Source organism: Taudactylus pleione, unplaced genomic scaffold (genome assembly GCF_031769625.1).
Source record: "Taudactylus pleione unplaced genomic scaffold, aTauple2 ptg000218l, whole genome shotgun sequence".
Classification (NCBI taxonomy): Eukaryota; Metazoa; Chordata; class Amphibia; order Anura; family Myobatrachidae; genus Taudactylus; species Taudactylus pleione.
Window position 1 is genome coordinate 6,500,991 of NW_028284620.1, and position 20,960 is coordinate 6,521,950.

The following is a 20,960-nucleotide window of genomic DNA, read 5'->3' on the forward strand; positions in this document are numbered from 1 at the left end:
ACAGTTATGAGTGGATTGGTTACTTCTTTATCTTATCTCTCTCCACTCCAAGCTTTGATAAATCTCCCCCATAGAATTGTCTGTGGATGTATGGTTCTATTAATCAACACTGTGTCTACTAAACTTGTAATTCAGTCACATTCTCACAACAGAAATATATTTTATAGCAGTTGTAACCCCACAGGCTGAGCTGGTAGTGTAACATTAATTATCTTTTACTTAAATATGATCGATGTTTTTCATGGTTATAAAACTTTTCAGTTTTAAATAAGTTCAGTCGTTCAGAACTCATGCAGAGAATTCTTTTCAAATCCAATAGTTTTGGTGAGTTGGATTTATTTTTTTGTTTATTTTTTCTTTATTGAGGAGCGTGCACATATTTAGAAATATACAATTAGTAATGAAATAATAAAATCAAGTGCAGGCTTCATGATTTTCTGGGTTAGATGTTTTACTTATAGTAAGCTAGATAAATTAAGTTATATATTTCTGATTTATACAAATATTTACATCTTTAAACTATTCTGGTCTCCTGAATCTATAAACTTTAGAGATTATTAACACTTAATATAATAGGGTTTTTATATATTTGCGTACATATTTTAATACCTAGCATTCATGGGTGAATTTATGGTTAGAATAATTACCTATAAACCGGATGCAGTAGTACACTAATGATTTTATATCACGTTTCACTTTTATGCTTTTTTTTAGGCGCATTGTTATATAAAGAGTTTATATTGTTATCTTTTTTTATACAGATCTATTAAGTACGTTTTTCTTTAAATTGAAGCCTAGGTGATGGCTGCTCGTTCCCTACATGTCTTGTGAACCAGGATCTAGAACAAGCATCTACACCAACAGGAACCAATATAGCAACAAAAAGGTAGGGATTTTTTTTATTTCTCATGAAATTAATCTTTTCTTGTTTAGTAGTCGTGAAATAGCCATGTACTAAAACAGTGCCGCTTAAACGCCACAACACCCAGTGTATAGGGTTAGCCAATAGTGTCACTGTCTCCTTGAGAAGCAACTGCGCAGATAACTTGTTTATTTATGTCAGATTAAAGGGGGAATTCAATTAACCGCTGTCATTTACCGCAAGCCAATTGATCCCCCAGGGCTATTCAGTTAGCCCCGAAGGCTGCCCTTATCTGTGATTTTTTTTTTTTTTGTCTGATAAGACTCGAAAATAAATCCCTGTTAACTAGCCTGTTAATGCATAGATCTGTGAACTTGTCATGGATTCTATGATTTGTCCCTTTTAACAGCTGTTACAAAGGATCTTGTGTGAAAAACAGGTCTGGAGTTGAATTGTTCTGGGTGTTAATCTCCATTTTTCATCCCTGTTAAATTAACGGGGCTAATTGAATTCCCCGCTAAGTTATCACTATTTTTATCATTATCTTTATTAAAATATAATTTGTATGTTATGATTAACAATTAGATTAGAAGATTGTAATTGCAGTAAGTTTGCTAAAATGCTAGGACCCAAGAATTACCGGGACTCGAGAATCACCGGGACCGGATCTGAAGACCCATTTTTTTCAACCCACGTGTTGGACCAAGCAACAAAACAAAAGCATAAAGAAAGCATACATTAGGAAAGGATTCTATGTTTTCCTTACAAAACAGAATATACAGGGTAAAAGACATTAACAACACAATATAGTTGATGATCTAGGGCAGGGGTGGCCAAGCGGCCTGAAGATCGTGTTTTCCAAGCCACCCGTGGATCTTTAGAATGTGTCACTAATGAACGAAGGTGCCACATCTTTTAAATTGTGACATTTGGTAATGAATGTGCACCAGCTTGATTGTATGGAAAATGTAAACCCTGAGGACCGTGTTGGCCACCTCTTATCTAGGGAACTGTCCAATTGCCAGTATGTAAAGAAGAAATGTTTTAGGACAAATTAGACTTTGCTTTAAAAGTGATTTTTGTGCCTCTCTCTGAAACCTATACTATCACATGCTACACTGCATCCATACAGTACCATTGCATGATATATGCCAGCCATTACTTTATGTGCAGGGGCAAACACAGGATTGCTAGAGGGAGTTTCCAAATCTATTAGTAACACTGCAATACCTCTCCTGTTATCTATCCAATGATGTAACCGGTTAATTTTTAAAAAAAGATGCTTTATTCATTGGATGCCGAATTTTTTAAATGTATGAAAGTTTGTTTGCTGTGGACTTTTCTATAAGTGCTCCCAGCCCCCAACTGATAATGGAATGCAGACTTATTGGGGTCAGTTTATTTAGGGGTGAGTGGGGATTTTTGTGTGTAGCCCAATACAGTGACTGGTGGGATGGTGCTAATCCCCCACCCCCTCCCCCAAGCTGTCACACCAGATTTGGATATGCCTGTTGGCTAGCTGGTGCTCAAAGCACCACTGCTGCCACTACCAGAAACCGCTCCAGTCCAGCTCAATACCTGGTCATGCTAAGATGAAGCTACGCATCTGCTCCTCCCTGCCCTGCACCAAGCAATGCCATGTGCCGAACAGAGATATTGTACATGTGCCAGCAGGCACTAACATGAGGATAAGCTACCTGACTGGTCTTAAGACAGTTACAGAGGGGTGAACATGCAATGTATGATTATGAAGTTATTTCCATGGCAGGAATACTCATATTTTGAATATAGTTAATTGAACTTAGGGCCCGATTCAGACAAGCTCGCTAGGATGCGTTCACACGCAGCCAGCCGATGTTTGCAATCTGCGCATGTGTATCGCAGTGCATGTGCGCGAACCAGACCGAGCGATCGGGAAGCGTTCGCTCGCTGCCCATAGACAGCCTGGCTGAATGAGTGACAGGAGAAGCCGTTTGTGGGTGGTGACAGGGGCTGGCCGATGAAACGGGGGAGTGGAGGTGTGAACGCAGTCGTGCCTGAGCGTCTTAACGTAGTTTCGGAGGCGTGCATAAGTAAGAGGCAGCGTCATAGTACACGTCACTTGGCAGAATTTTACACTAAATCACTCGCAGTGCTTGCGGTAGGGTATGGTCAACCACAGGTGCGGCGTATGCATCCGATGGTACTCGATGTTACCAATGGTTGCATACACTTCCTGGAGATGACGTGTGCAAGTGGGCATCTTAAGACAGGCTGGTGGGCGTCTGCATACACAATGCGATTGCATGCTAAGACCTAGTGGGCGTGCTAATGCCTTGCCGTGTGATCGCCTGCCTTGCTGTTAGTTAGCTGACGAGCGAGTGAACGCATCTAGCAAGCGGGTCTGAATCGAGCACTTAAAGCGTACCACTGACCCAAATGGCGCACTACTATGACAGTAGAACTAACTGCATATGGAGATAATTATATATTGTACATTTTACCTTTTGATGTCTGTATATGTACAACGTTTGGAAATCTGCTGTTCAATGTGTATTTTATTATGTACTTATTGCATTATACTTGGTGACATGACATTTAAGTTTAACCTTTGCCTTATCAGTATTGAGAACCATCCATTCCCAGCTAAACCTCTCCGTGAGTCTAAGAGCCATCTCCTGACTGACACCCAGTCCTGGACTGAGAGCAGCTGTAATGGTGACAAGGGGAAACTTGGTAAGCTGTCCGTTTGTGGATACTATTCATGTCCCTGAAATAACGTCACATTAAAACTGTAATTATATGGAAAACAATTGGAAAAGAAAATCAATGAAATATACATATAATACTGAGACAACATAGAGCTACACAGAGGTGTAACAATAGTCCCTGCAGCCCCTGCGGTGAGGTGAGGCTGCGGGTCACGCACAGACTGCTGTGAGGACCGGCCGGCGGCATGGGTGCTGACTGCTAAGACCAGATCCGTCAACAGTGTGCCGATTAAATCAGCGAGAGGTGAGGACCTCGGGCGGACTGCTGCGGGGACGGGCAGACCGTGGGCGGGTGCTGGGCTGCAGTGCTGTTTAGCAGAGAATGACTCTGGCTGGCTGTATGGTAAAAATAAAGAGGGTACAAAAATCACCAATGTCTCCTTGCCCTTAGGAAGGGATTGATTACAAAACCAGGGTCTAGTTTCTCTCTTCACTAATTAATAAATACATACAGTATTGTATTCATTATATAGCAAAGAGGGTACAAAAATCACCAGAAACTGTTTTGACAGGGGAGAGCAAAATTTATACTTCCGCCACTGGAGCTCCAAGGTAACATGTGTACATAACACATGAAACATGGGCAGGGTGTTCACTTTATTAATATGCTGGCTGTGTACTGTACATTCTGACAACCAAAACAACAGAATGCTCCAAGACTGAATGATAATATATTATGCCTGAATGGCAAGGCAGATCCTTACCGTGCATACACAGGGAAGTCCTTTTTCTTGCAACTTAACATCTTTATCTGGACCTACACTACTCGTACATAGTTTTAGAACACCCTGATTTTTCCAGTTTTTATTCCAGTTTAGTGTTTCAATGTACTCTGAAATAAAAGCATAGAACAAACAAACAGTTGGAGATAAAAAAAAAAGTAATCATAAAATTATCTTGTTTAACAAAATATAATCTACAGTTGTGACCCATCAAACTAGCAATCTTTTCCAGTTATAACCACCAAACACACTTCTGGCATTCTTTCTACAATAGAAATCAAATACTGTTCGGGGAAGTTCTTAGTAAATAAACCTCAAACACTGAGAAGGATCCTTTCGCCTACACGATGGCGTGCAAAAACCCGGCTTGATGAACCAAATATTTATTTTCATGACTGCAGAACAGCTGTAAATTCTTAACCCATTACATGCTCCCTGAAGGAGGCCTTTTTTTTTATAACTCTGACACTTACACTATTTTTCAGGTTTTGCGAACCTAAACTTTTTCTTAACCTCCAGCAGTTTCTCTATTACCTGTTTACCATCTCGTGTTATTCACTGGACTTGAATTGCTTAAATTTTAATAAAACTGGAAAAATTGGGTTGATCTAATTTGACTAAATCAAGTGTTTTTATTAAAAATTTCAATAACAAAAATGAAGACATCATACAACGGGATACGTTTAAGATGCCGGCAGACGGGATCCCGATGCCCGGCATAATGCCAGTGCCGCAATGCCAAACATATAAGGATACCGACGTCTGGCATCCCGACAGCAAGGCTGCAGGTAAGTATTACACTTAGCCCGGGGATGGGGGGAGGGTTAGGTTTAGGGTTTGGCATTCCCTGGGAAGGGTTAGGGTTAGGCTGCGGGGAGGGTGGGTTAGGGTTAGGCACCACCAAAGGAGGGTTAGGGGGGGAGTGGGTTAAGGTACTTACTTCACTCTGTCGGGATTCTGTACGATCGAGATGCCGGCGTCGGTATTTCAACCGCTGGCTGTCATACCCAACATCATACAACAAAAGGAAAATACACAAAATATGGTAAATGTTTCAAAATAAGTCTCATTATAGGGAAAGAACACGACCCAGTTAGTAAACAAATAAGCAGATAATAGAAAAAGGAGTATACCAATATGGTACATACTATAATAAAATTTTTCTCAAATTTGAAAAAATAGAACAGAGGAGCTCATTCAGACCCGCTCGCTAGATGCGTTCTTTCGCACCCAGCGTATGCAAATTTGACTAAGTGACGGCAAGGCATAAGCACGCCCACTATGTCTTGGTGTGCGGTCACTTTGTGTATGCAGACACCCACCAGCCTGTCTTAAGACGCCCACTAGCGCACGTCATCTCCAGGAAGAGTATGCAATCATCGGTACATCGGGTACCATCAGAAGCGAATGCAGCGCTTGAGGTTGACTATACCCTACCGCAAGCACTGCGATCACATGAGTGTAAAAAACAGCCAGGTGACGAGTACTATGACGCTTCCTTTTAATTATGCACGCCTCTGAAATGGCATTGAGACACTCAGGCACGCCTGCGTTCGCACCTCCACTCCCCCGTTTCTAGCGGCCTGCCCGTCACCACCCACAAACGGCTTCTCCTGTCACTCATTCAGCTGGGCAGTCTATGCGCAATGAGCGAACGCTTCCCGATCTTTTGCACTGGTTCGCGCACTCGCAATGCGATGCATATGAAGCTAAGAGGTCAGGTTGGTCTGGTCGTTTTAAATACTTATTAGACCACATTTGTGGAAGAAATTGTAGCTCACAGTAAATGGCAGGATAACTTTGTTTTAAAATGATCCTACAACCCAAATACCTCGATATTTTACAGCACTCTCCGGTATATATTCCCAGTCATATATTTCAAATTAACAATAAAATTATTTTTCTTTTGTTTGGAATGATATGAGAGCCAGAGTCAAATTAGGCACATTATGGAGACCAAAGAGAATGGTAGGTTGCCTTCCCAATTTGCGATCATACTACTATACTTGGCAACACAATTGTCGCATGTGATTGAATGGATGACTAGTTCCCAAGGGGTAACCCTGGCCGGCTTTCTGGGTGAACAAACGGGATGTACAATGAGGTAGTTCCTCCTTGTGGGTAAAAAGCCCGGATAATCATACCTTTCTCAATCAGGCAGCAGAAATTTGGTCATTGATGCATGGTTTCTTAGTGGGCCAGGAGTACAATCGGGACACTCCATTATGGGGTAATAGTAGACTAGTTTAGATGGGAAAATTTCAATGCGCCATGTTCTGGTTGAACTTTTGCTGTTAGTACCCTGTCAGATTTATCAATATAACTAACTTAAAACATTTAACAACTGAAACTGGAAAATTATTTTCCTCACTGTACAGTTTACAGATATTTTACAGATATCTTCAGGTACGCCAGGCCTCGGGTGCCCATTTCAGAGTTATTCAACTCGGGTTAAAGTAGAAGTATCTCATTGGTGGTTCAGGAGTGCTGACACCTACTTTTCATGACTCATCTTTGTGAGCCTGTAACAAAACGTCCACTTCTAATGACTCACACATTTGGCAGGGCTGACACGGGTTCTGTGTGAAAGGGGTCGACCCGGGAATAACCCGAGACCAAGGTGCAGTGTGAAATGGGTGTTGGCGCTGTGATCCGGGTCCAACCTGTGCTAAATGATCCAGCAAAAAGCAGGGTTCAAAGCCCCGGCTGGTCTGAAAGTGGTATTACTCTGTTACTTTACATATGAAATAAGCTTAAGGAATTTAAAACAATAAAGCAAATGATAAAGTGCAGTAGTACTGGCATTATTTAGGTGCACATGCCATAATATTTAGGGGCATATTATAACTTTTGAGTATTTCTGCTGCAACAGTGCCAGAGGAAGGATATACTGTGATAGAAATATCCCCATAAAGTCACCTTGTATCATTTATGTTTAATATCTCATTATCTGTATTATTATGTGGGAGGTGATAAACTGTAATTGAGGCATTTGTTCAGTGAAGGAGAGATTGGTATGTCTCACAGACATCATTCCCATGATGTTTAATTGATTGAATTAGTGGAGTTGTAAAACATAAAAAGGCTGATTATTTCTAATTCTACCATTATTAAATTGGGTCATGGATTTAGTTGCTAGCAAGAGGGTCAGAAGGTCATGGGTGCATGTAATGCCATACCATGATGTCAGTATTGTGGCGCTCTAATTAGTTTCCGTGTGTGTAACCTTAACCTCCGCAGTGCAGAGCTCTGCAGTCTGTATTGTGCTACTTATTCAGTCTCCCAGCCCATGTCTTTTCTATGCTGGCTAAACAAAAACAACCGGCCAGCGCTTTGCTAAGCAAATCATTGGAAACACCTTCATTCTGCATCATGTTTCAGTTGTAAATAAATTCACAGGTTTAGCTTGTGCACCCATACTTCATGATGGTCACTCATGGCTAGTCACACACAAGCAACACTACCCATTTATATAGAATTTAGTCGTCATTTTGTATCATTTCAAAAAAAAAGTTTTAATTTAAAAAAATATTCTGCAGTATCCTAAAATAGCTATGCTATTCTATCTTATACCCCTTTTCCACCTAAATTCCGGGTCTGACCCGGAGCTGGATCAAAGTTCCTATCCGGATCAGACCCGGAATTTTGGCGGCGCCGACTCGGGATATTCCCGAGTCGGCGCCGCTCACACCGCAGTCGGGTCTGCATAGACCCGGCTTTTCCGGAGTGAAAGTGGTCGCTTGGAGATGACGTCATAACCAAGCGCCACTGAAGCCGGTCCAATCGTCCGGCTAGCAGTGCACTCCAGGTCATCGTGACCCGGAGTGCGCTGTTCTCACAGCAGGGTTTCACGGGCTACGCCCATGTTAAACCCTGCTAGTTGCCTGGGTTGGATTGCCGGGTCACTCAACCCAGCGATCCAATCCTCTCCCCTTTTACACCAGGGAGCTGCCCGGGTTAACCCTGCAATAACCCGGGTTTTAGCTACGGTGTAAAAGGGGTATAAGATGTGACTTTATGTAGGTGTCTACTGTTTAAAATATAAAGCACATCCCAAATGGCACAAGTACTTTACATGTCATAGACTGGTATTTAGTCTGTGTCTATCAGGATGGAAGTAAGTGGTTACCTGGATGCCCTAGAAGTGGTTAATGTCCCTGCTGGCATTAATAATAACCTTACACAGAATGATTTGTGCCTCTGTGTGAAAATCAGATATCTAGAAGAAATTGTTAGCGGCTCTGTGCTGCACACAAATGAATACATGTGGTGAGCACTGACGTCCTGCAGTCAAGGGACACTTACACCCAAATTACACATTTCCTTGTCTGACAGGCAGTAAAACCTATGGTGTTCTTCTAGCTTACACTGTACAACCAATTTGTTATTATCATTTTATTGGTATTCAGGGTGAAGTCAGCATCCGGATACCATTCATATTATACATGAATTGTGTATGTTTAGCAGTAATTAAGAGCATTTTAAAGGGCAATGTTACACTGTTGTCAATTTTGCAATACTGGGTTTTAGGGTTGGAATTTAATCTATTTTATTTATTTAGCTTTTAGATTTTATTTAGATTTATCTTTAAAATATAGTTTAAAATTCTATCCATATACTCAAACTAAGCACTCACCTGTCTGATAATACCTCCATACATTGTGTAATGAATTGTATAACGTTCAGTAAAGGTAAAACACAACTGGATATGATCCCCTCATACAAATAAATTGTGTTATCTGAACTCTTTGGTCTCCAGCTGTCCTGGTTTTGGCTGGACCTGTGTTTTATTGTTTCTCCCATATAATATATCTTATTTATTCTTTTAAAAGGTGAGGGGGGGAGAGTGTCGGGGGCAGCGTATAAAGGGCAAGTGGAAGATGTCAGGAGACAGGGTACTGGGGAGATAGCAAATGGTGCCAGGAGAATAGTTTTTACATCTCTCTCATCCAATACACTAATATTTGTGAAAGTGTATAGAGTAATATACACACAAATATGTATTTTTTACTTGTTATATACTGGTTCCCAACTTTAATGTCAGAACTTCCACACTTTCCTTCTATCTTAGTAATTAATTATATGTTTAACAATATATTTCACATATTTATGTCACCTATTTGTGTTTGTTTTGCAGTTATAAAGCTTTATATATGTGTCATTGGTTTTTTAGTCATACTTTTCCTCACAAATGTAAATGCATTCCTTTGTAACAAGAATTACACATTTCTGTTTATGTCGTGATGAATGTTACAGTCTTTAAAGATGTCCAATTATACTAAATATTTAATGGTAAACTCCAAAAATAGGATTTTGGTACTTACCAATAAATCTCTTTCTCCGATTCCACAGAGGACACTGGAGTCTCAATACAATGGGGTATAGGAGTGGGTTAACTGGGAGCTGGCACCTTAAAAAAAAAAAAAACTAACTAGCTAGCTCCTCCCCCTCTATACCCCCCCAAGCCAGTCTAAAAATAACTGTGCCCGAGGAGAGCTGGAAGTAAGGAGAAGGAGACAGAAAAACGGTAACGGACCAATCAAACGACCTAATGCAACAACTGTAGCATCTTGCAGAAAAGAACAGCGCAGGGAGGGCGTCCACTGTCTCCTGTGGAATCGGAGAAAGGGATTTATCGGTAAGTACCAAAATCCTATTTTCTCCTTCATCCACTAGGGGACACTGGAGTCTCAATACAATGGGGACGTCCCAGAGCTTACATCCCGGGTGAGAGAGCGCTGAGAACCCTGCAGTACTGCACGACCAAACTCAGAAGCGGAGGCCGCAAAAGTATCAAATCGATAAAACTTAAGGAAAGTATGCTTTCCCGACCAAGTAGCTGCTCTGCAAAGTTGATTTAATGAAACCTCCCGAGCAGCCGCCCATGAAGGACCTACCGAGCGTGTTGAATGAGCGGTTATGGTACTAGGTGGTTGTCTGGAAGCCACCACATAAGCCTGTCTGATAGCCAGGCGAATTCATCTTGAAATGGTTTGTTTGGACGCCGGCCAACCTGGACGGGCCAAATCAAACCTAATAAAGCGTCAGATTTACGGAAGGAAGCCGTCCGGTCCACGTAAATCTTAAGAGCCCTGACTACATCCAATAACTTTGAATTTGGAGAATCTTCTTTGAAAACCGGGACCACTATATGAAAAGCAGTCACTACCTTGGGAAGAAAGGATTTCTGCGTGCGCAACTCCGCCCTATCCTCATGAAAAATGAGGAAGGGGGGACGACAGGATAAGGCACTGAGCTCCGACACTCGACTTGCTGAGGCGAGCGCCAACAGCAGAACCACCTTCCGGGTTAAATACTTCATTTCTACCCTGTGTAAAGGCTCAAAGGTTTCAGACTGAAGGAACGTTAAAACTAAATCCAAATCCCAAGGTGCAGTGGGCGGTACGAAAGGAGGTTGAATTCTGATGACTCCTTGTAAAAAGGTCTGAACATCTGGAAGCAAGGCCAATTTCCTCTGAAAGAAAATTGACAATGCAGATATCTGTACCTTTAAGGAACCTAGACGAAGGCCCGCTGTTAGACCGGCCTGAAGATAAAAGGAGGAGACGTGATGTCCTAAAAACTGCTGGAGGGTAATTCCGTCTCTCGCACCAAACAACATAAGCCTTCCATATGCGATCGTAATGCTGAGAGGTGACAACCTTCCTGGCCCGCAGCATAGTGTGAATCATGCTGGACAGGATCCCCTTGCTTCTGAGGACGGCCCTTTCAGTAGCCAAGCCATTAAACGAAGCCGCCGTAAGCTCTGATAAACGAAGGGCCCCTGCAGAAGAAAATCCTCCTGAAGGGGTAGGGGCCAAGGTTCGTCTATTAACAGATTTTGTATTTGCGAGTACCACGCTCGCCTGGGCCAATCTGGTGTTACTAGTAGTACCTTGACTCTTTCTCGCTTGATTCTCTGGAGCAAGCGTGGAATGAGAGGAAACGGAGGGAAGACGTAGATGTAATGGAAGGGCCACGGAGCTGACTGTGCGTCCACCGCCGCAGCTTGAGGATCGTTTGTCCTGGAGTAGAAGACTGGTAACTGGTGATTTACTCTTGACGCCATGAGATCGGCTTGCGGACAGCCCCACCTCAGAGTCAGTTGATGGAACACCTGAGGCTTCAGGGACCATTCCCCCGGATGGATGTTCTGCCGACTGAGATAGTCGGCCTCCCAGTTCTCTACTCCCGGTATGAATATTGCAGAAATTGCTACTGCAAATTCCTCTGCCCATATCAAAATCCTGCTTACCTCCCTCATAGCGGCTCTGCTTTTTGTGCCGCCTTGTTTGTTTATATAGGCCACCGCCGTGGCATTGTCTGACTGAACTCGGATCGCCTGACCCCTCAATATGGGCTGCGCCTTCTGAACGGCATAAAACACTGCTCTCAACTCCAGCACATTTATGGATAGACTTGCTTCCCGTTGAGTCCAGAGCCCCTGAAAATGCTTTCCCAGGGTCACTGCTCCCCACCCTCTTAGGCTTGCGTCCGTGGTGAGGAGTATCCAATCCCACCTCGCAAATCTTCCCGCCAACAGGTGAGAGGGATTCATCCACCATATGAGGGATGTTCGTGTTTGCGGCGCCAAAAGAACCCTCTGAGTAGAAACAGGTGGGACCCTGACCACTGGGAAAGAAGATCTAACTGAAAAGGTTCGGGCGTGAAATCTTGCGTATTGTATCGCCTCGAAAGATGCTACCATTTTCCCGAGAAGACGGATACAGAGATGTACCGACACCCAGCGATGCTGTAAAACCATGCGCACCAGGTGCTGAATGGGGGCAACCTTGGTCTGGGACAAAAATACTTTTTATTCCCTTGTGTCTAGTATCATTCCCAGAAAAAGCAGGCGTTGGGTGGGGATCAGGGAGGATTTCTTGAAATTTAGGATCCATCCGTGTTGTAAGAGAACACTCTGCGTTAAATGAATGTCCTTTAACAGGCGATCCCGTGACGAGGCCTTTATCAAGAGATTGGCCAAATACGGAACAATGACAATACCTTGACGATGCAGCAGGGCCATCATTTCTGCCATAATCTTTTTAAACACCCTTGGTGCTGACAAAAGACCGAAAGGCAGGGCCTGAAATTGAAAATGCGAGTCTAGTATTGCAAAACGAAGATAAACCTGATGAGGGGGCCATATCGGTATATGGAGATAAGCATCCTTTATGTCGAGGGACACTAAAAACTCGTCTTTCTCGAGACTCGCAATCACGGATTGGAGAGATTCCATTTTGAATCTGAAGACTCACAGATAAGGGTTTAATTCCTTGAGATTGAGGATGGGCCCCATGGAGCCGTCCGGCTTGGGCACAACGAACAAACTGGAATAAAACCCTTGACATTTCTGGTGGGATGGAACCTTCACTATTACCTGAGACAATAACAGTTTTTCTATTGCCTCCTGGATAGCTACACGTTTTTCCGTAACCTGATGTAAACCTGTCTTGAAAAAACGAGAGGGAGGCTGTATTCTGAAATCCAGCTTTAGTCCCTGAACAATGACATCCCGAACCCAGGCGTCCTGACAAGACTGGTTCCAAATGTCCTTGAAACGTAGGAACCGAACCCCTACTCTGGGGTCCCCCAAATGAGAAGGGAGAACGTCATGCGGTAGGCTTTGCAGCTGCTTTATCCTGCAGTGAGCTGGAGGCAGCTGCAGACAATGCTCTACCCAGGCCTCTGGTACCCCTGGAGAACGCTGGGCCTCCTCTGGCACGCCCTCTAAATCTCCCAGGGGCATGAAAGTACCGAAAGGACGGACTTGCCGAGGGTCTTTTGGTAGGAGGGGTAGCAGATGGTAAATAAGTGGACTTTCCACCTGTAGCTTGTTAGATCCACTTATCTAATTCCGAGCCGAAAAGAACCTCCCCTGTAAAAGGAAGAGCCTCGACTGCTCTCTTAGACTCTGCGTCTGCTTGCCACTGACGCAACCACAGAGCCCTTCTAGCTGACACAGCCAATGCTGAAGATCTGGCGGATAAACTGCAAATGTCCTTTGACGCTTCCCCCAGGAATGCAGCTGACTCTGCAATCTGCTCAGCTAACTGAATGAGGTCATCGGGTTGTGCACCGGACCGAATCCCTTCCGCTAGCTGCAAAGCCCAATTTTCAATGGCTTTGTTCACCCAACAGTAGACTTGAGCCGGACGCATCAAAACCCCTGCTACAGTGTATAGAGATTTTAATGTCTGTTCCAGCTTCCTGTCCGAGGTCTCTTTTAAAGCAACAGCACCCGGCACTGGAAGTACTGTCTTTTTAGAAAGACGGGCTACTGATGGGTCTACCACAGGAGGAGTTTCACACAATCTCCTACTGTCCTGCGGAAAGGGGTAATAAGAGAGATATTTCTTGTTCATTTGAAATCTCTTATCTGGGTGTTTCCATGCAATAGAGAGAATATCATCCAGCTCCTCCGATGCTGGAAAGGTAACGGACTGCTTAACCCTTTTACCAAAAATAGACGGTTTTGCAGTTACCTCTACCTCCTCCACATGTAACACCTGTCGTACTGCTGTAATCAAGGCCTCTACCCCTTGTGAAGCAGGTTCAATTTCCTCAGTAATCTGAACCTCTTCCTCCTGCACTTCCCCCTCCTCTTGGTCCTGAACATCCTCTTCATCTGATTCATCCCAATGTAGGGGATTATGAATCAACCTTTTACTAAGGACCTGAGTAGATGCAGAGGGAGCCTGGGACATTGCTTTTGTAAGACCCTCTACCGATCTTGCTAGAGATCGGGCCCAATCTGGTTCAGCTGCTGTCTGATTCAGCCTCTCCCTGTCTCTGCGAGCTACTTCCAACTCAGATGACAGGTTGGATATAACTGATGTTAATTGATCCGACCACATAGGCTGGCTCACACTAACAGAGTCCTGAGGCTGAGACATGCAATTATCACACAGTAAGCATTAGGCTGTCCCTGTGTGAATTTTTCCCCACAAGTCTTGCAGGAAAAGGCATTTTGGGCTGCCTTAGACCCCTTGGTAGACATTACTGTTACCACACACACACAGAAAAAAACGACAGCAGTAATCACAATCGCACCTATGACTGACTGAGAAGGAGCCTGTACAGCGCTAGTTGAATAACGCTGCAACAATAATAGCAAGGGCTGATAACTGAGTACTAGCCTGACTCCAGACACAGCCTGCTCCTTCACTTAGTAGTGCTCCAAAATGGCCCCTCAGCGTTCTTTAGAAGCGCTGAGGCTGATGGGAGGCAGAAGCATAAGAAAAAACTTAGGCTCCGCCCCCCCGCTATGGCGCCTTCCGCGCGAGCGGCAACTGTGAAATGCCCGCCTATTATAAAGTCCTGGCTCCTCTGCTAACCAGGGAGCCAGATGACACTAACCTTGACCCTGCCTATGCTGCCGGCGGCGGGCATGTGCTATGGGAACCCGCTACGAGCGCTGCAACCAGCGCGTATCTGGGTTCCCCAGAGACTGAGGTCTCTGTAGCAGGAGACCTCAGCGCAAACCTTTGTGCAGCATCCATCGGTGTAGACAGGCAGGGGCAGTGGGCTGCCTGTCCATCCTCCTGCTGATTGGAGGTCATTCTTTCTATTAAAATAAGCCCTAAACGGGAGATCAACGTCCAGCTCCCAGGGCACACTTTTTTAGACTGGCCTGGGGGGGGGGGGGGGGGGGGGGGGGCGGGGGGTATGGAGGGGGAGGAGCTAGCTACTGTTAGTTTTTTTTTTTTTTTTTTTAAGGTGCCAGATCCCAGTTAACCCACTCCTATACCTCATTGTATTGAGACTCCAGTGTCCCCTAGTGGATGAAGGAGAAAAGTGGAATAGTGGAGGGTAGTATGCAGTCTGTAACAGATCATACTCGTCTAGTGGAGGTTAGTATGCAGTCTCATCCACATACAGTATAGTGGAGGTCAGTATGCAGTCTCATCCTCGTATAGTGGAGGTCAGCATGCAGTATTATCCTCGTATAGTGGAGGTCAGTATGCAGTCTCATCCTCGTATAGTGGAGGTCAGTATGCAGTCTCATCCTCGTATAGTGGAGGTCAGCATGCAGTATTATCCTCGTATAGTGGAGGTCAGTATGCAGTCTCATCCTCGTATAGTGGAGGTCAGTATGCAGTCTCATCCTCGTATAGTGGAGGTCAGTATGCAGTCTCATCCTCGTATAGTGGAGGTCAGTATGCAGTCTCATCCTCGTATAGTGGAGGTCAGTATGCAGTCTCATCCTCGTATAGTGGAGGTCAGTATGCAGTCTCATCCTAGTACAGTGGAGGTCAGTATGCAGTATCATTCCTAGTATAGTGGAGGTCAGTATGCAGTCTCATCTTCGTATAGTTGAGGTCAGTATGCAGTCTCATCCTCGTATAGTGGAGGTCAGTATGCAGTCTCATCCTCGTATAGTGGAGGTCAGTATGCAGTCTCATCCTCGTATAGTGGAGGTCAGTATGCAGTCTCATCCTCCTATAGTGGAGGTCAGTATGCAGTCTCATCCTCGTATAGTGGAGGTCAGTATGCAGTCTCATCCTCGTATAGTGGAGGTCAGTATGCAGTCTCATCCTAGTACAGTGGAGGTCAGTATGCAGTCTCATCCTCGTATAGTGGAGGTCAGTATGCAGTCTCATCCTCGTATAGTGGAGGTCAGTATGCAGTCTCATCCTCGTATAGTGGAGGTCAGTATGCAGTCTCATCCTAGTACAGTGGAGGTCAGTATGCAGTCTCATCCTAGTACAGTGGAGGTCAGTATGCAGTCTCATCCTAGTATAGTGGAGGTCAGTATGCAGTCTCATCCTCGTATAGTTGAGGTCAGTATGCAGTCTCATCCTCGTATAGTTGAGGTCAGTATGCAGTCTTTAACAGATCATCCTCTGACCGCAGTGGGCAGTAAAAGTGAGTATGGTACCACTTGGCATAGAGTATATTGCGTGAATTCATTCTGCGCATACCGAGAAAAGTGGGTGCATTTCTGCCCATGCAGATTTCCATAATTATACCCTTACACCTGTGTGCCCCTGGATGAGTAGAACAGGGACATTATAACAAAGGCCAAGTACAGTGAGGACGTGTTCATACAATTGAGAACACATGCAGACTGAAAACGATATCTATATGCTGGGGAAAGCTGTATTATTTGCGGGTCCTTAGGGAAAGGTGAAAATAATGGATGATGATAATGATGACAGTCATCACTCGCAATCTACTTGCAAACGCTCCACCAACACCGCTTGGTGCTTTCTCAGACACAGATTATGCTCTTGTGTGCATGGTTAAGCTATTTTATTTCCTGCAGGGTTGTTTCTGCTGTGTTAGAGATTTTTTGTAGTTTTAATTGATACCTAATTGTTGCACATAAAATGAATGGAGATAAGTGTCCGTGATGTAAATGAGATGCCTATGCTGCTGATGTCAGGTGGAAGGCATCTTGAGCTCTGCTACAGGGGGAAATACTGTATGCTATTTTGTGGGCAACTTCTTCACTTGTAAATTGCCCTCATTTTGCTTCCAACTCTGCATCAGCCCCCTTGTGTCTGCAGCACTGATCGGGCAACAGCCAGCTGCCGCTCTTACACAGGTATCAGCAGCAAGGAAAGTCACAAGTCTCCTGTATGACCCAGTATACAGGTGCTGGAGTCTCCACAACCAGGGTCAGGCTGGCAGTTGCTACTGTTCTTCTATTTGGCCAGAAGGTTACCATTGAATATTTAATGTTGGTGACTATCTCTTCTAGTGTATCATTGTTCTGTATTTACTATTGTATCCATGTGGTGCATGGCGTTGGTCTACTGGTCCAATGTCTTTCTGTCTCTCCTCTCCTGCAGGTATGAGTAACCCAGCATTAACTATAGAGAAGGAAACCTAGCTGTTTGGAAATGTTGGAGATTGTGAAGAAAGTAAGATAACCATTTATTTATTTTTTTTACACATCAATCAGCCTTGATTTTCGATAGTTGTAGTAAATATTAAACCAACACATACAGCTCACAAGGCTGCGAGTTGAGGAAACATTGTACATGTGCTTGTGTGTATGGACGTCTTTCACCATCTTCTATATGGAAGCCGTCCATGTCTGGTAGAAGAAAGGCCATGTACAGTGTGATACATATCAGTAACAGGAGAGATAACAATAGCACAGATGTGTTGCTTTAGGTTACCTGGGAACCTGGAGGTCATTACAATTATTGCAGGGCACAGGCACAGACAACAATGTCCTATATAAGAGGTGACACATAATTCCCTAAAAGGACCATACATAATGTGATGAGGGCAGAACTTCCCCTACAGAAATTATTAGCATGTGTTTAATGTAATTATTTGTGACTAACTATACTATAAAATGTGCTTAGTATGTAGCTGATAAAGGGCTGAAGTATATAAAGTGATGATATTGTCTTTACAATATAACATTATATTCACCTGTATCACAACCTATGGAAAACATCGATAATTATGTAATGTGACCGGGTATACCTGATACACACTAATAATGATGCACAGGGTGATATACTGGCAACTGTTTAATGAATAAAATATGCTATTAATGTGGAATGCAACATCATAAGGTTTTGCTGAAATACTCTGTAACCCTCAACAATCAATTGATAACCTCTCAGAAGTGTCCTGATGGCGCCTTATTACTGAATATGGGCCTTACTCAGAGGTGCACACAAATACCGTCATGTCTGTGATCCTATACACAGCGGGTGTTCGCACATATGCAAATGTTGCAGCCACTGGGATGTGTATTGAGACGCCCACTAGCGGCCTCTGAAATCCGCTGCTTTCATACAAAGATGCATCATCAGTCTGGGCAAACCTATGATCACTCACAATGTCCGGCAAAAGTAAACTACTGAAGCCACACCCACCGCGTACGAATAGTCACAGGCACGCCCCCAAAAGAGTTTCTGTGTTTGATATCCCCATCCCCGGTTACCTCCGGCAAAAGCTCCAACTGTCAATCACACTGCGCACAAGTCCTCACTGCAGCCACCATCTGTAATGTAACTTTCCGCATACACAGTATAACTACAAATCGCTCTGATCCACAGATGTCGCCTTGTGTGCACCTCTGAGCCAGGCCCTATGTCTGTAAAGCATCACCTTTTCTGCAAATACTATTATATCTATAATTGTGTAATGTGTAAACGGTTAGTGAAAAAGGCTGTGGGATCACTAGCAATAATTTGAAACAAGCCTCTTAAGCTGGTTACACACTAAACGACTGTGTACCCAGCGATGCGACTCATGACCCCAGTGCCAACGGGCCAAAATATCGTCTGTCCACACTGGACGATCTGGTGCCCGACATACCGGCCCCCGCTGCATGGGATTGTCAGCTGCAACGCCTGATTTTACTGCATGTGCAACTGATCAGGCGATGCAGCTGACAACCCCACGGGAGCGCGCACTACACGATGTAGTGCATACACACTGCACGATATGAACGATGCGTCGGAATCAGCCAAATCGTTACCAATATCGTGTAGTGTATAGTGGCCTTTAGTTGTTGGTTGGGGGCGATTTCCGGCACACATTAGAAGATATAATGAATGACAGAAGAATGTGTGTCGTTCCATCCCTCATTAATATGCCCTGCGCCGCATGCGATATCGTGTGCTTTGCCGTACAGCTCAGCCACTCACACAATATCGTATACGACCTGCGGGAGCGCGCAATCGGGCATACACACTCCACGAATTGCCCAATTTGTCGTTCCAGTACAGCAAATCGGGCCAATATGATGCAAGTGTGTACCCACCCTTAGGTGTGGGACTCCATGTAAGCAATTCTGTAATGGAAATTAGGGTGCTCTGTTTAGCATAAAACATGGTTACAGTGTGTTTGCATAGTAATAATAAATTGTAGTACACCCTCATCACAAGCAGTACTGACCAATCAGTGTGCTCTTACTTCTGTTCCTGCTGCAGGCTCGAGGTCCATGTACAGATGTCCATCTGCAGAGGAAGTCATGCTCTCATTGGCTAGCTTTACATCTGTACCAACACCAGGGAATGTGACCGTGCGAGGAGGCTGTGGTGTTTATGTGACATAATGGGTGCGAGGAGGCTGTGGTGTTTATGTGACATAATGGAAGGAGGAGGAATCTTTGTAGTAAACACTTGGCAGTCCTGTGTTGTATGCAATGTAAGGTTGTACTTTGACCGTCTTTATGATATTATAGCACAAACAAGCATTATCATCATTCCTCTTCCCAGAAGAGATTCTTATATAATTCCTGAATGCAAATCACTTCTTTTTGAAAAGCAGATTGATGGCAACATATTTTGTATGTAAAAGCAAACAGTATATAAATTAATGAGGCCAATTAAATATTATTGAAGATCTCATTAAATAACATTAACACCCACTGAGTTCGAAAGTTTATTTTCTCTATTTCCTATTTAAGTTTGTCAGAATTTATTTGTTTAAAGACGTTTCATGAAGGATTCAGACAACATCAAACACAAAATATACATGGTTCATTGCGGAAACTAAAAGTTTGTATTGTGTTCCCCTAGTGTGTGACTGTGGGGAGAGACAGAGGTGCCAAGAGGGGGTGGGGGTACTAGTTACCCAGGCTCGAGCTTGCTAGAGGGGCCTGGCGCCCCCTCTCTCCCTCTTACATCACAGCAGCCCAGCACACGCTGCTGTGTACTGGGCTGCATTGGGAGACTGCTCGGTCATCTCCTGTGCCTGTGGGGGGAGGGGGAGTGATCACATTGAGCACACCCCACCATGGCTTTGCGCTGGGCTGAGGGGCTCACAGCTCCGCAGTGTGGCACTGCAAAAATTTATCCTAAGGGGGAGTTGCCAATACTCCCACGATTAGGCCCCGGGCCCAGCACGGCTCTCAACGCCCCTGGGGATAGTTCCCTAACCAGAATCTGGTGAGATGTAATCATTAGCTGCAGTTGTGCCTTATTCATGTGATTCATCCTAGGGAAGGAGCCATGAATGTGATGCGTCTCCGCTGTAGGTTACGTCCGAATGGGTTTAGAGCACTAATATTTTTTAAAACCATTCCAAATTCAGTAAAATAGTTAGGGAATGATCGTCCCACTGCCTGTGTTCATTTATCTATAAACTAAACCAATACAGTGCTGATAAAAATTTCAGCATGACGAACCTAATGTGCACACTAAGTGCCAATGTTTCCCTACTGCTAAGCATAGCAACACATTCGTACGTACGTACGTACGTACGTACGTACGTGGGCTGATTGAAAAGTAATGAGACTGCTTTTTTTTTTATTCAGAATCAGATGACTCCACAGGATCTGAGCATTTTTCTTTTTCACAGTAACGTCCTTCACATTCTATACATTTTTTGCAGCGTTTCAACGATTCAAAGACGTACAGAAGACTGTGTTGTGTCATCACTGTTAGTGTTGCAGCTGTGACATTTTTCACCCCATCATCTGTTGAGAATTTCTTTCCGTGCAGTTGTTATTTCAGGTTTGGGAACACCCAGAAATCACAGGGTGCTAGGTCCGGGCTATATGGAGGGTGTTCCAGTACTGCCCCATTAATTTCAGTCAGTGCTGCCAGTGCTACAGCAGCAACATGCGGTTGAGCATTGTCTTGGTGCAAAAAACTCTGTTTCTCCAGCAAATGTGGTCTTTTCTTCCTCATGGCTCCACACAAA

The 20,960-nt window shown here is 44.1% G+C and overlaps 2 protein-coding genes across 2 annotated transcripts in view; one reads left to right on the forward strand and one right to left on the reverse strand.

Annotated features, from left to right (window-relative positions):
- The window catches only part of ZDHHC2 (zDHHC palmitoyltransferase 2), a 95,680-nt gene extending 75,997 nt beyond the window's left edge, over positions 1–19,683 (forward strand). Inside the window, exons 10-13 of the mRNA XM_088478745.1 lie at positions 794–886; positions 3,465–3,577; positions 17,135–17,206; positions 19,244–19,683. Coding sequence (XP_088334871.1) covers positions 794–886; positions 3,465–3,577; positions 17,135–17,175 — 247 coding nt within the window. The 3' untranslated portion in view covers positions 17,176–17,206; positions 19,244–19,683. The remainder of the gene's footprint in view (positions 1–793; positions 887–3,464; positions 3,578–17,134; positions 17,207–19,243) is intronic.
- LOC148517370 (lamina-associated polypeptide 2, isoforms alpha/zeta-like) lies at positions 13,175–14,233 on the reverse strand. The gene has a single exon (XM_088478781.1). The coding sequence runs from the start codon at positions 14,231–14,233 to the stop codon at positions 13,175–13,177; it is 1,059 nt and encodes a 352-aa protein (XP_088334907.1).
- Positions 19,684–20,960: the final 1,277 nt, after the last annotated feature.

Coding starts and splice junctions, on each gene's coding strand:
- LOC148517370 (XM_088478781.1), bottom strand. CDS start 14,233: ATGTCTCAGCCTCAGGACTCTGTTAGTGTGAGCCAGCCTATGTGGTCG.